At 36.6% G+C, this 16,152-nt stretch overlaps 1 protein-coding gene across 2 annotated transcripts in view; it reads right to left on the bottom strand.

The window, feature by feature from the left end:
• NKAIN2 (sodium/potassium transporting ATPase interacting 2) overlaps window positions 1-16,152 on the bottom strand; it is a gene marked incomplete at both ends in the record, with an annotated part of 592,675 nt that overhangs the window by 297,803 nt on the left and 278,720 nt on the right. For both annotated transcript variants that reach the window (XM_081313562.1, XM_081313563.1), the window contains one exon: window positions 12,600-12,737. In XM_081313562.1, coding sequence (XP_081169688.1) covers window positions 12,600-12,737 — 138 coding nt within the window. The remainder of the gene's footprint in view (window positions 1-12,599; window positions 12,738-16,152) is intronic.

Below are 16,152 nucleotides of genomic sequence, written 5' to 3'. Positions count from 1 at the left end.
TATCTCAAATTAGAGTAAAGGTTAAATACAACAGGAACAACTAAAATATTTTTTTCTCATCTTAGGCATGTTATGTAAGCAACGTAAGTTATCCATGCTGAGAGTATCATTTCTTTAGATTATTTTAATCTCTAGTATGTGTCTGTCTGTCTGTCTATCTATCTATCTATCTATCTATCTATCTATCTATCTATCTATCTATCTATCTATCTATCTATCTACTTTTATTATAATAGGTTGGTAATGGTAATATGAGCAGCTATATCATTATTAACAGTAATGTGATGTGTGCCCAATACCCAAAGGCCTTCCAGGCACATGTACATAATTAAGATACAGATAATGTTCAATTAATTAAAAACTGAAGGAAAAAAGAGATTAGCCAAGGAAAAATCTCAAACTCAGAATTGCAGCCATACATATTACAGTATGTATGTGCCAATTAAGTCCCCAAGCACATAGGAAGCTGAGCATGAAATGAGGGCCTGTCTCTGAGCTGCCAGTATCTCAAAGTCTGGCACAAGGAAGAGGCAGGTGGGAGGGTATGCTTTGCTTATTGTACAGGTTGTGGTGCGGCACAGCTTAGTAAATTAAAACCAAAAATGATACAATTTGCAAAGATTTAGAGAATTTTGTCCCATAAATTTATTTAATAAGGAATACAACAGAGACAATCCAAACAAGGTCACATTGCCTACCACTGGAATAGAGACATTAAAAAATCTGACAGGCTTACACTGAACAGTACAATCTAATGGGCTGCCATTTAAAGCGGGCTCAGCATAAAATCAACAGTACAAGTGCTATGCTATTGTACAGAATTATTCCTATAGATCAGGGGTCTTCAAACTTGGCTCTTTTATGACTTGTGGACTTCAAATCCCAGAATTCCTCAGCCAGGCACGTTGGCTGAGGAATTCTGGGAGTTGAAGTCCACAAGTCATAAAAGGGCCAAGTTTGAAGAACTAAGCTATAGATAGTCCTCATGTTTCTTAATGAGTAGCTCAAGTTGAAGATATAACTTTGCTGAAGACTCTGTTTCAGTACCTCCCAGTTCTTGTTGTTAACTAAACTCTGATAAGGGATATGTAATATGTTAAATGAGTATGCCCATGTGACACCTCTGCTTTGTGAGTAGCACTGGTTGCCAGTTTACTTCTGAGTATGGTTCAAGGTGCTAATTGTTACTACAAAGCCCTATGTGGATTAGGACAGATTACCTATCTCCCATAACATTTGCCTGGCTAATTCAATCTTGCAGGGTTGGCGCACTCTGAGTTTCTTTGATTAAACAATTCGTCTTTTAGAACCCTGCAAGTGTGCTTTCTCTGTAGCAGTGCGTGCCTGGCCTCTGGAACAAGATTCCCACAAGATCAGAAATACTACCGAAATCCAGTGGCAAATTTGCTGATTTCTTCTGATGCAGTTTTAGTTCTTTTTAATGTTCAGATAAGAAATAATCATATTAAGCTTCTTAAGTCTAAGATGTCTATATTCCTCTTTAAAAGCCTCCAAAACCTCATTTAATTCAAAAATAAATTGAATAATACCAGTAAAATCATTGCAATACTTCATGTGGACGTTGAAGAGTATTTTTAAGGATGAGAAAGAAAGAAAGAAAGAAAGAAAGAAAGAAAGAAAGAAAGAAAGAAAGAAAGAAAGAAAGAAAAAAAGAAAGAAAGAAAGAAAGAAAGAAAGAGAAGGAAGGAAGGAAGGAAGGAAGGAAGGAAGGAAGGAAGGAAGGAAGGAAGGAAGGAAGGAAGGAAGGAAGGTTGCTCCTAAGCTAACAGATAAGAGTCATCTGGATGGTGACTAACCTGCTTGCTTACCCAAGGAAGACATAGATTGAGATAGATTGGTCTCTCTCTCTCTCTCTCTCTCTCTCTCTCTCTCTCTCTCTCTCTCTCTCTCTCTCTCACTCTCACTCTCTCTCTCTCTCTCTCTCTCTCTCTCTCTCTCTCTCTCTCTCTCTCTCTCTCTCTCTCTGTGTGTGTGTGTGTGTGTGTGTGTGTTTGTGTAGAAAGAGACAAACCATGACAATACTTTGAAGAGCAGCTTCTTGTCCTTACATATTCTGCAGTGTATCAAGAATGAAGCATAAGGAAGATTAGGTCTAATTCTACTTCTAATTCTGCTGGCAGATACTGTATATACAAATTTATTGTCCCATATGCTTTCTACTGAGAAATGGTCAGTGTCTTCTCATCTGAAGATGGTACCTGAAAATGGTATTATTTTTATCTTTGCTAACTCTTTTTGTCTGCCTTTCTCTCTCACACATGCACACAAAGGCTCACCACAAGGCATCCCCTGGAAACCACAATGGTAATTCATGCATAAACTAATTACTTCCATCATTTGCAATTAAATTATAATCCCTCTTCCTCTCTGAGGACATTCATGTCTTTCTAACTGCACCTAAGTTTTCATAAGCATCTAAAATGAAATACCAGACTAGTATGTTGATGCCACCCTGCTTCATCACCTGATATTCATCTCACTACAAGGACAGTTATGTCTGGTGCCCATCTAAAGGGCATCGCAATGGCTGAATGGCTTTTCTTCTGTAAAATTGAACAATGATGGCAAGATGGAAGAACTAACAGTTTATTTACTATGACTTGATAGAATGAATAGGCTGCCTCCTCAGAGGATTGAACTCTGTTGTGTATATGCTACATAAAAATGATAATATTTGTTAGTAATCTTAATGTGTCAGAACAATGATGGTACATTCTGAATTTCAAATTTGGTTATTAAATAAATTTCATCCTCATCTTCTCATTTCCTAGTAATAAATGAAACACGTAACCATTAATTAATATATATCCAGAAATAACTTCACATTTGAGATCCAATTATTTCATGCTTTCCTTCTCACTTCGATATCACATCAGGAAATTATGAAGATATGAGTGGTTTTCCATGAATTTTCTGGCATATAAATTTAATTTCTGTAATGGTTTGTAAAGATACTTTTTAAAATATTAGTTTAAAGAAATGAATATTCCAATTATAAGAATAAATATTACATTATTTTCTTAAATGTTGGCAAGATGAAATTGATTTAAATATATCTTCTCCAGCAAATGTGTTCTAATCTTGTAATCTCTGTAGCTTATTCATAATACCTTATATATATTGAATAACATATAAAGAAATATCAAATGATTTACTCTATGTTCAAACAAAATTATGGACATTGTAATAGAAATGAAAAAACACATAACTGGAATATTGGAATTGGAATATTCTTTATTGGTCAAGTGTGACTGGAAACACAAGGAATTTGTCTCCAGTGCATAAGCTCTCCATATACATACTATACAAACAACAAAGTAATGTCACAGATCATAAATCATAAGATACAATCATAAATCATAAGATACAAGTAACAAGTGTTAAATCATAAGATACTAATAGGAGAAGGTAGTAGGAAAGATGAGAAGATGAGAACAATGAAAAGATTAGAAGAATAGTAGCAAAACAGCCCTACTACATGGATAAATATCTTTAGGCATAAGATAGTGCTGTGGGAGTAAGGTGTTTAACAGAGTGATGGCATGGGGGGAAAAAACTCTTTGTGTCTTTTGGCATGCAATGTCCTATAGCAGCATCCTGAGGAGAGAAGTTGAAACAGTTTATGTCCAGGATGTGAGGGGTCTGTAGATATTTTCTCAGCCCTCTTTCTGGTTTGTGCAGTATACACATCCTTAATTAGTTGACTTTTTACCACAGCCTATTTCTTCCTTACAGCTAATCCTTGTGCCATGACTCTTTCGTATAGCAACTGTTCACAGTTATAGCAGTGAATAAAAATAAGTCTACAACCTGTCCTTACATTTATGATCTTCACAGGTGTGTAAATCAAAATAAAGCAGAAATAAGACTTTAAGCACAGTTGCTGATTCATTTAGCACCGACTTCAATTAACAACTGAGTTGCCAATCCCAACCGTGCTGACTAAACAAGGATTACATGTACACAGAGAGAAAACCAAACCAAGCACTGCCTCTTATGCTCTGCATGATATTTATTTATTATGGTACAAGTTGCAGAGAAAACCATGCTATTTAGGAAAAAAAATAATTCTTTTGTCAGAGTGGATAAAGTGCCGTATTAGTAGCCATTTATAATACAATATCTGCAAACCTAACTGAACATCAGATGCTACAGTACTGAGATTCTTATTACTTTAAAATTTGATATTTATTATCTGCAGTATGGTTCCTCTGACAGGAATCTGTGTGGTCTTATCACTGTGCCTATGCATAGACAATAAACCATAAAACAAATCTCTAGATAAATTGCACAATTTGCAACTAAACTATGGAAATTGTGAGAAATTGGAATTTGGGGGCACTCTAACTGCTCTGTTTCACACTATGCATATTTTTTATCTTGCTTTTCAATGTCAGCTGTAAAATGTTTCTTTCCAGGGAATAGCACACATGACAACAAGCATGGTGTGAAAAAGTAATTTGCTGTTCTCCCTGCAGACCACTCGAAAGCTGAACAAGTTGCTGAAAGAGTAAGATAGAGAAGGATCAAAATGGCATGATTTAGAGGGAATTCAGTGCATACATTCAAGGAAGACAAAATAAAAGAATCCTTAAAGCAAAGTTAAAGAAAGTCAGCCAGTACAAAGCAATGCAGCTGCAAAGGTATTGTGACCACCATACACAGGTCTTACAGCATGATCTTTAAAGCAAAAAGAGACAACTTACTTCTCCAAGAGAAAGGATATGAATCATCTTAAGGAGAAAAGAATTCACAGAAAATATCATAGTAGAACTGCATGTGGATTGTGCATGTGCAGTTGTGAAAAAAGAATGAAGACAAAACCTTTATCCAAACAATAAGCTCTAGCTACTGTATATATTTAAGTATATGCCTACTCATATGTCAATCCATTTTATTTCTGCACTAATCTGCAGGTTTTTAAATTTTTTTTCCAAAAAGACATATTTAATTATGCAGTTCTGAAGATGTTTTTCCTTCAAGTATACAATCCCAATTGTATTTTATCTCTCAACAATCATTTCTGCATGGATTCCAGTTTTTTTTCCAGCTGAAAACTGTCTTATTCAGAGAAGTGCAAACATCATAATACAGTTTACTATATTATTGTCTACAAGTTTCCTGACTGGAGCTTTTCTTAGCTCTAACTAGTGGGCTCTGGGATTGAACATGAAAGCTCCCATATGCAAAACATATTTTCTATGTTTTGTCCTAGCAAGAATAAAAGAGCTAAGTTGCCCAATAGCTTCATAGAAGAAAAGAGGATTTTACATGTAAGCTTAGGCATGATCTCTACTTCATATCATCTCCTTTTGTCCACTAATCAATTCAATTAGCAGCAGCATGCACAGGAATCCAACCACTAATTATGCTCAAGGAACTGAGCGATTGTCACCTGCTGGATTCCTTCTGAGAATTCAGAAAACTTCTTTGGAATGCAGCCACCAGTCACCTAGCAGGCCTTTGGAAAAGAAATCCAACACAACTCTCATTTGTTAAAGCCACCACACATTTCGCCTGGGTTCCGTGTGAAAGAAGTTTCCATCACGTTTTAAAGATCTTAGGGGTTGGAAGGGACCTTGGAAGTCTTCTAGTCCTGCCCACGACAAAATGTTTGTTTAATCTCTTCTTGAAAACCTCCAGTGATGCAGCACCCACAACTTCTGGAGGCAAGCCATTCCATTGGTTAATTGTTGTTACTGTCGGGAAATTTCTCCTTAGTTCTAGGTTGGTTCCCTTTTTAATGATCTTCCACCCACTACTTCTTGCCCTACCCTCTGGTGCTTTGGAGAATAGGTTGACTCCATCTTTTTTGTGACAACCCCTCAAGTGATGGAAGACTGCTATCATAAAATTGCCTTACTCCTGAAATCAATGTCTTGAGGTTACTCCTTTTCAGTAATTTGGCAAAGAATAAGCTTGCATTGGTATCTTTCATGACATCAAGGCATCAGCCAGGTGCTATGTTTTATTATACAGTTTTGGATGTAGTTTAAAACAAGTTATCTCAGGAATCCTCCTTCTAATATCAGGGGTGTCAAACTGCCAGCCCATGGGCCATATGTGTCATAAATCTATTTCACTCATTTCTGTGCTTCATGAATTCAGTTCCACTACCTCATAAAAATTAATAACATATTAGTCATTGTGAGAACTTTCTAATTTGTGTATGTTTCATAAATATTAGTTTTCTTTAATATTATTCCTATCATGTTTACTTCTTCAAACATTCATTTTGTACATACTTTCTTCAATAGATACTTTTTAGTGCTTGCATGTTTTCTGAATTTTGCAAATCTATTTTGATTCTCACATAGATCTGGGAAAAAGGAATTTGTTGAGTTTTTATAACCATTCAAATCAAAACATGTTTCATTTCTCCACCTTGAATAAATATGAAAGATAGAGATAGAACTGTTGCTCTACTGTTTTTTTTTAAATTAAGATCTGTAAGACCAGCTTGCAAATAAACTGACGTTCTACTCACAAAGTAACTATATTCAATATTTTATGATTTGTTGTTGTTGTTAGCTGCGAAGTCGTGTCCGACTCATCGTGACCCTATGGACAACATTCCTCCAGGCCTTCCTGTCTTCTACCATCTTCTGGAGTTCATTTAAGCTCACGCCTACTGCTTCAGTGACTCCATCCAGCCACCTCATTCTCTGTCGTCCCCTTCTTCTCTTGCCCTCAATGTTTCCCAGCATTAGGCTCTTCTCCAGTGAGTCCTTCCTTCTCATTAGGTGGCCAAAGTATTTGAGTTTTAGCTTCAGGATCTGGCCTTCTAAAGAGCAGTCAGGGTTGATCTCCTCTAGGACTGACCGGTTTGATCGCCTTGCAGTCCAAGGGACTCGCAGGAGTCTTCTCCAGCACCATAGTTCAAAGGCCTCAATTCTTTGGCGCTCAGCCTTTCTTATGGTCCAACTTTCACTGCCATACATTGCAACTGGGAAGACCATAGCCTTGACTATACACACTTTTGTTGACAGGGTGATGTCTCTGCTTTTTAGTGTGCTGTCTAGATTTGCCATGGCTTTCCTTCCCAGGAGCAAGCGTCTTTTAATTTCTTGGCTACAGTCCCCATCTGCAGTGATCTTGGAGCCCAGGAAAACAAAATCTGTCACTACCTCCATTTCTTCCCCATCTATTTGCCATGAATTGAGAGGGCCAGATGCCATGATCTTGGTTTTCTTAATGTTAAGTTTCAACCCAAGTTTTGCACTCTCCTTCTTCACCCGCAACAACAGGCTCTTTAGTTCTTCTTCACTTTCTGCCATTAGAGTGGTATCATCTGCGTATCTTAGGTTGTTGATATTTCTTCCAGCAATCTTAATTCCAACTTTTGATTCATCTAGCCCTGCCTTTCTCATGATGTGCTCTGCATATAAGTTAAATAGGCAGGGCGACAGTATACAGCCTTGCCGGACTCCTTTCCCAATTTTGAACCAATCAGTGGTTCCGTGTCCAGTTCTCACTGTTGCTTCTTGACCCGCATATAAGTTTCTCAAGAGACAAATAAGATGGTCTGGTACTCCCATCTCTTTAAGAACTTGCCAGAGTTTGTTATGATCCACACAATCAAAGGCTTTAGCATAGTCAATGAAGCAGAAGTAGATGTTTTTCTGGAACTCCCTAGCTTTCTCCATGATCCAGCGTATGTTAGCAATTTGATCTCTAGTTCCTCTGCCTCTTCGAAATCCTGCCTGTACTTCTGGTAGTTCTCGATCCACATACTGCTGAAGTCTAGCTTGTAGGATTTTAAGCATGACTTTACTAGCATGAGAAATGAGTGCAATGGTGCGATAGTTTGAACATTCTTTGGCACTGCCTTTCTTTGGAATTGGAATGTAAACTGATCTTTTCCAATCCTGTGGCCACTGTTGAGTTTTCCAAATTTGCTGGCAAATTGAGTGTAGCACTTTTACTGCACTGTCTTTTAAGATTTTGAATAGCTCAGCTGGAATACTGTCACCTCCACTAGCTTTGTTGTTGCTCAGCTTTTCTAAGGCCCACTTCACTTCACATTCTAGGATGTCTGGATCGAGGTCAGTGACCACCTCATTGTGATTATCTGGGACGTTAAGCTCATTCTTGTATAGTTCTTCTGTGTAATTTTGCCACCTCTTCTTAATCTCTTCTGCCTCTGTTAGGTCCCTGCCATTTTGGTCCTTTATCATGCCCATTTTTGCATGGAATGTTCCCTTCATCTCTCCAATTTTCTTGAAAAGATCTCTGGTCCTCCCTATTCTATTGTTTTCTTCTATTTCTTTGCACTGTTCATTTAAGAAGGCATTCTTATCTCTTCTAGCTATTCTCTGGAATTCTGCATTCAATTGGGCATATCTATGTTTTCCTCCCTTGCCTTTCGCTTTCCTCCTTTCCTCAGCTATTTGCAAAGCTTCCTCAGACAGCCATTTTGCTTTCTTGCATTTCTTTTTCTTTGGGATGGTTTTGGTTGCTACCTGTTGTACAATGTCGCGAACCTCTGTCCATAGTTCTTCAGGCACTCTGTCTATCAGATCTAATTCCTTAAATCTATTTGTCACCTCTACTGTATATTCAACAGGGATATGATTTAATTCATACCTGAGTGGCCTAGTGCTTTTCCCTACTTTCTTCAGTTTAAGCCTAAATTTTGCAAGGAGAAGCTCATGGTCTGAGCCACAGTCAGCTCCTGGTCTTGTTTTTACCGACTGTATAGAGCTTCTCCATCTTTGGCTGCAGAGCATATAGTCAATCTGATTTCTGTGTTGACCATCTGGTGATGTCCATGTGTAGAGCCGTCTCTTGGGTTGTTGGAAAAGAGTGTTTGCTATGACCATCATATTCTCTTGACAAAATTCTATCAGCCTGTGCCCTGCTTCATTTTGTACTCCAAGGCCAAACTTGCCTGTTATTCCAGTTATCTTTTGGCTTCCTACTTTAGCATTCCAATCCCCCATGATGATAAGGACATCATTTTTTGGTGTTACTTCTATAAGGTGCTGTAGGGCTTCATAGAACCGGTCAATTTCATCCTCTTCAGCACTGGTGGTTGGGGCATAGACTTGGACTACTGTGATATTGAATGGTTTCCCTTGGATTCGAACTGAGATCATTCTGTCATCTTGAGGATTGTATCCCAGTATTGATTTTCCTACTCTTTTATTGACTATGAAGGCTACTCCATTTCTTCTGAGGGATTCTTGCCCGCAGTAGTATACCTGATGGTCATCTGAATTAAATTCACCCATTCCTGTCCATTTTAGTTCGCTGATACCTAAGATGTCGATGTTCAGTCTTGTCATCTCTTGTTTGACCACATCCAGCTTTCCTTGATTCATGGATCTTACATTCCAGGTTCCTATGGAGAAAAAATCTTTACAGCATCGGACTTTCCTTTCACCACCAGACACATCCACAGCTTAGCGTCCTTTCGGCTTTGGCCCAGTCGCTTCATTCTTTCTGGCGCTACTAGTACTAGCCCTCTGCTCTTCCCCAGTAGCATATTGGACGCCTTCCGACCTGAGGGGCTCATCTTCCAGCGTCATATCGTTTTGCCTTTTGGTACTGTCCATAGAGTTTTCATGGCAAAGATACTGGAGTGGTTTGCCATTTCCTTCTCCAGTGGATCACGTTTTGTCAGAACTCTCAGCTATGACCTGTCCATCTTGGGTGGCCCTGCACGGCATAGCTCATGGCTTCATTGAATTACGCAAGCCCCTTCGCCACGACAAGGCAGTAATCCATGAAGGGGATTATATGATTACTCCTTGTATTTACAGAAATTCCCACAGGTCTCCTTTTTCCCCATCTGTGAAAATAGAAATTATCCTGGAAAGTTTTCTTAGTCTCTGAATATGAAGAGTGATATGGGAATATGAAGATCCTGTTCTACTGGAAGGATAAATTTGCAATCAAATTGTTCGTATACAGCAGAATTAGGAATAAAATAGTTCATGTTCTCTAGGAGAATGGCTTCCAATCAATGTTTCCAAATTGCTTTACCAGGAAAATGTGCCAGAGATAGATATGAAGGTAGAATAAGCATAAATAATTTGTAAATCAAACTAAGAAGAAAAAGTTGGCTCTGTCTGTACTCCTTTTTCTAGCGCTCCTTTTTACCGGGAGACAGAATGACGAAGCAACTCCATGCCAAGCATGATGATGTTTATCATCCCCAAAATGTATACACAAACGTACTCTGTAAATGTGTTCTAATTAACATGCATACATCAGGAATGGAAGTTGCTATTTCATTCCTCTGACATGTTAATTTTAATCCACAAGAGCATCAGGCTGGCATCTATGTACTATTCCCAGCAGTGAACAGAGAGACTCAGAACATCCAAGAATCATTATATAAAATTAGGAGAGCAGATTTGCTGCATGGATCTTCCTATCAGGATGTTTGGCAAAATATCAAAAACGAGCTCTTGTAGGCTTGAGAATTATTTCTTTATCCTTGTGTGACGCTTGTAATCTGTGAATCACCCAGATAAATTCACTGACCTGTGCTTTATCCTGTATAAAAGGCTATATGTTTAGTACAGAAGGAGATTGCTTGTAAAAATGTCAAGAACTAACAGACACAGAATTCCTGTTTCGTGTGACTTATTCCAACAGAAGGGAGGAAAAAAAGAAGCTGCATGTATGTTAGGAGATCTTTTACTATAATTTGGAGGAAAACTATTAATTATGTTTTATAATGTCAATGATTCTATGAAGAATTAATGACTTTGGTGGCGGAGAGTGCTTCAGAGCCGGATTTCAACGAAGAGGATGCTAAGTATAAGAAGCACACAGGACATGACTCTTGCAGACATAAAGCAAAGGAGCAGACACCTGGCTTGTTTATCAAATTGATGTGTGTGGAAAAAAATCTATAGTATTGGCAGGGATGTTGATGGTGGTAAAGCTACAGAAATTCTTCTAGGATAGTACGAACTACACAGTAAAGTTAAATAAACTGGCTTGGAAAAAATACTTAGTGTGATAGGATATTCTATTGTATCAGTTTTATTGTAAACATACATTTTTAAGACAATATTGAAATCAAACCACTGTGATAGGGAATCCCGAGGAAGGAACTATTGCAATTAGCTAAGTTTAGTGAGACCATACACAGAACCAAATGGAAACTTTATTTCTTCTAAAACTTCAAACTACTTTGTTGTAATGAAATATATTTTGCTCCTTAGAGGCAATGCTAACTAAGCATAAATGAAGTACAAGTGGATACAAGAACCATAATATTCAAAAAGAGTCTTCTATGACATTCCAAAGCATATCAGCCATTCTCAAAATATATGTTCAACATTTTGACTTCAGTTGGTTGAGAATGCAGTGGCTCAAGCAGCAATGGGCATGTCTCATTGTGGCCATATGTCACCACTGTTCTGAGAGCTGCATTCCAGATGTCTTTGGGTGGAGTGGGTACATTCCAGGTATCTTTTATGTTGCCATATTTTGGGAATTAGAAAGCATGCCTTCTCTGTTGCAACCTCCACAATCTGGGACATCATTCCTCCAGAAATATGGATGATGCCCTCTTTCCTGGGATTCCAATAAGCTCTGACAACCTGGCTTTAGTCCCAGGTTCAAGTTTGATGTGTATGGGAAGATCCTTCCCATTCTTTGTTTTTAATAAAGGGGAATATTTGTAGCTCAGGGTTGAAATAAGATGCTCTCTGGGCTTGGTTGTGTTCTTGCAGACATTTCATTACCCATTTTTTCTGTTTTTATGATAACTTTTGCTTTGTTTTATCAAAGTTTTTAACTAATTTAGTATTATATTTTGCAAGCTGCCCAGAATCTGCTGGAGTAGGTACCTGTAATAATGAGATATTCTGAGCACTAGGGAGCAATTATCAATTTCAAAAATTGGAAGTATATAACTACAACTGCATTATTATGGACTATATTCATACATTACCTCTGAATGATCAAAGTTGCAGATAGAGTCGAAATAGCAATTGCTAAGCTCTAGCGGATGAATGTAACCTGCTGTTATTATTGATCTTTATGGATAACATTTTTCAGCCATCCAACTAATAGACCGAGCAGTAAAAGAATAAGGTCTGACTCTGTAATCTATAGAAATGTCATCTCTGTTGGCCATACATCTTGTATTGTTTTTTAAAACCATTTTTATTGCATTCCCTTTTACCTTCATTTTTCTTTGAATACTCTTCAACTCTGATTGCTTTTGAGTTCAGCTGTCATGAATAATTTTAAGGTTACAATTTGAATAGTTCTTTGAAGAAAGAGAAAGACGGGAGGAAGAGAGAGAGGGAGGGAGGGAGGGAGGTGTGGAAATCACCCATTTCACTCACAAAGCATACATAGCTTAACTTTTCAGCTACTGAAAATATATATCCCTACATGACATTATGTAAATCTGGCAACATACTTTTCTAAAAAAAAATCCAGTGATCTCTGAACAATTTGCTGTATTTTCTGGATATAGTTAATCTGCCTTGATCACAGAGATTATATGTACAGATGCCTCCTAAACTATAGAGAATGTCTTAATGTCTCTTAATTCTTACTGTATATAGCAGGTACATTCTTAAGCATACAAAGTTAATAATACTTACTCCTGTTATGTAGCGAGGTCTATACTGGATGGTTCCAAATAGGCCAAGTATGACTATAATAATGTGTACAAAATTTGCCAGGATTGGTGCCCATTGATAACCAAGGAAATCAAATATCTGTCTCTCCAGCACACAGACCTAGGATTAAACAACAACAGTGATTTGATTAGAATAGCTCAAGAAGAAAGAAAAGAGAGAGGAAAAAAACACTGTTTTGAAGGATAGTTTCTTTCCTTCTTCAGTACTACCGTTAGTACTGATGAGGCAAAAAAAGACAAAGAAAAGCAGTTTTGCTATGATTCACTCTTTCTGTTTAACTAAAAATGTGCCTTTTTAAGCAACAATCAATCCACTGAGATCTGTTTAGATAAAATATTCACATGGGCAGTTTTAGCAAGATATAAATCCTCATTCAATGAGATGCTACAGCTGAAGGCAGTGAAGCATTAACAACTTCATCATTTACCATTAATAGGATTTCCATGTCTAGAATCGGTGGTTTGCTTGCAAGTTCAATGTAGGCTATTTTCCGATCAAAATGTGAGTGCATACCTGTGCATGTGTGGCAAAAGAAAGGATCTGAGTCAAGTATCAAATATATGAAATTAAGATTGATCCATGTTTGCAATGCAAGTAATTGCACTGCAAAACTATGATTTATTTTATATGCTGCTAGTTTCACTACCCACAGTAACTCTGGGTTGCTTACAATAGCATGAAAGCATTAAAAGGGTTAAAATTAACAACAGTTAAACAAACAATTTACTTAAGGTTTGGATTTTTAACATTTTGTACAGTCCTGAAAGAAATTTTGGGAATTATATGTATCTCATGAATTATATTCTGCCTTATTGAAACCACCTGAAAATGTATTGAAAAGCTCAATTGAATATATATATATATATATATATATATATATATATATATATATATATATATATATATATATATATATTCAATGTAGAAGAAATTGAGCTTTTCAATACATTTTCAGATGGTTTCAATACTATATATATATATATATATATATATATATATATATATATATATATATATATATAGAGAGAGAGAGAGAGAGAGAGAGAGAGAGAGAGAGAGAGACTCATTAGACGCATACCATTATTTAAGAACAAAAATGGATCATTCAGCTAATTGTCTCTCAAAATGTGTCAAGCTCTTGGAAAGATACATAACTTGTTTTTCTCAGGAATGCCTAACACAGAAGGCACACTGATTGTAGTTGTTGCCGCTCTGTAAAATGGAAATCCATTTTAGCAACTATCAAAACTCATGTACTGTAATTTTCCAGCACTATGGAATGGCATCTTGTGAGCTAAATGTATCAGTGCTTTACACTTCTGATCTAAGATCTGAGGACAATAGCCTCAGATGAAACAATATTACAACCGTTTTAGCACAATGACCAAAGATTCACAGACCAAACATACTTGGTTCCAGTGAGTTGACAGAAAGAGCAAAAGAACGATAGAACCACGATGATAGTACCAAAGTAGCCTCCTTTTTTATATAGATTTTATTAGTTTTTATAGGGTTAGGAATAAGGTGAGGTCAGGGTTGGGGTTGGGATTTGGGTTAGGGTTAGGATTAGGGTTGGGGTTTTTCCAAATAACATTCTGAATATTAAGCAAACAGCATAATGTCTGGGTTCATGTGTTTAACAAACAATAATAGATAATAGTTAATTATCATAAACAATATGTTAATTAATCACTCAATAACATTCTTCTTGCTAATATATATTCAAAATTACATATCACATTCCTTTCTCTTAACTCGTTTTTTTAGCCATTGATAGAAATTATACCATTTTCTAAAATACACTGAGTCTTCTTTCTCTTAAGTCAATCTATCCATTTCTGCACACTCTAAAATTTTCTTCAGCTGGTAAATTTTCTTCAGCTGGTAAATTAGTACTTCTTCAGCTGGTAAATTTTCATTTTTCCAATGTTGGGCAAATACAATTCTTGCTGCCGTTAGTACGTGAAGTAGCCTCCTTTTTATCTGTTGCTTCCCATGTTGCAAAGGACAGAAAAAAATAAGATATGCAGAAGAACAAATGAATGATAGCTGAATCCTGTTTCCCACCTTCACAATCTTATTTATGAAAAGTGAGAGGGATGTTTCATTCACTGACTTGCTGAGTTTTCTCATGACTACTATTACCTGTAAGATTCAGGTTTAGCTGAATCAGATATTCTTCACAAAAACTCAGAAGATGACAGCATCCTGATTGTCATCTAAAAAGTTAACTAGAAGAGATCTGGTTCATAGTTGAATGGGAAACCATCACAAAATCCCACGCCTATAGACTAGGCTGGGAAATAAAAATCATATTAGAAGAAGCCTCTTCTACAACCTTTTCAGAAAAACTATATACTGTACAATAGATATGCCCAAATAGTCATCAGAAGACAATTCATGCATTCATGAAATGGTTTCCATCCAAAAAGTTGCTGACATAATATGAGATGTCAGTCTCTAGTCTTTAAGGTACCACAAAGTTTTCCTGCAGTAGAAACAAGAACTTACTTCTCTATGTTGTGATATTTACATATATGTATGGCTAAAAATAAATTTGACTTAATGTCATTTTACTATTTCAAGGATGACATAATTCTTTATTTCAGTTACGGTAAATACTACATAACAATTTCAAGGAAATTTGGAGATTTTTTTCATTTTTTAACGAACTAATATGATTAATCCAATTTTGGAGTCAACCCACCACATTAATGAAAACACAGAGCAGTCATTCACTCTAATTTACCTAATACATATCAGTTTTCACATCCATATTCCCATTGCAACATACAATCTACATAACATTTATTACAAATAACTCAGGGTCTCAGCTAACTAAACCACAGCATCTGCACACAAAAATGCAAAATACTTTCACATCCTCAATACCTCTAATGTCACCACAAGCATTCCTCATACATTTTTTAGAATTTATTAAGAAATCTTCACTGCAGAGTTGGAAACTATTTATGAACTTACTGTATTTACACACCTACCCATAAACCCATTAATTAATTTTATTTGTTTTAGTACCACTTTTAAAGATAGATCCTTTTGATCTATCTTTAAAAGTGGTACTAAAAGCAAGGGAAAACAAAACATTTGCGTGAAACCCTTGTGTACCCATTACCATAAGCCAAGGACTACACATGGTTTATACATTGCCCATTGTTATTGTAAATCAAAATGGGAAATCACTAGTAGCACATAACAGGTTTAAGTTTATCTACTTTTCTTCAAACTGACTTGAAGGTTTAGACCAGGGGTCTTCAAACTTGGCCCTTTTATGACTTGTGGACTTCAACTCCCAGAATTCATGCTGGCTGAGGAATTCTGGGAGTTGAAGTCCACAAGTCATAAAAGGGCCAAGTTTGAAGACCCCTGGTTTAGACACAGGGAACAAAGAAATTTTAATAGGGAAAGTTAAATTTCTTATATCAACATTTTTGTTATATAACAAAAATGAAGTTTCATCCTTAGTGCAAACAATATCAGTATATGTCCTAAGATA

This window comes from Vipera berus (genome assembly GCF_964194415.1).
Source record: "Vipera berus genome assembly, chromosome: 1".
NCBI classification, from domain to species: domain Eukaryota; kingdom Metazoa; phylum Chordata; class Lepidosauria; order Squamata; family Viperidae; genus Vipera; species Vipera berus.
This window is presented reverse-complemented; position numbering and strand designations above follow the sequence as displayed.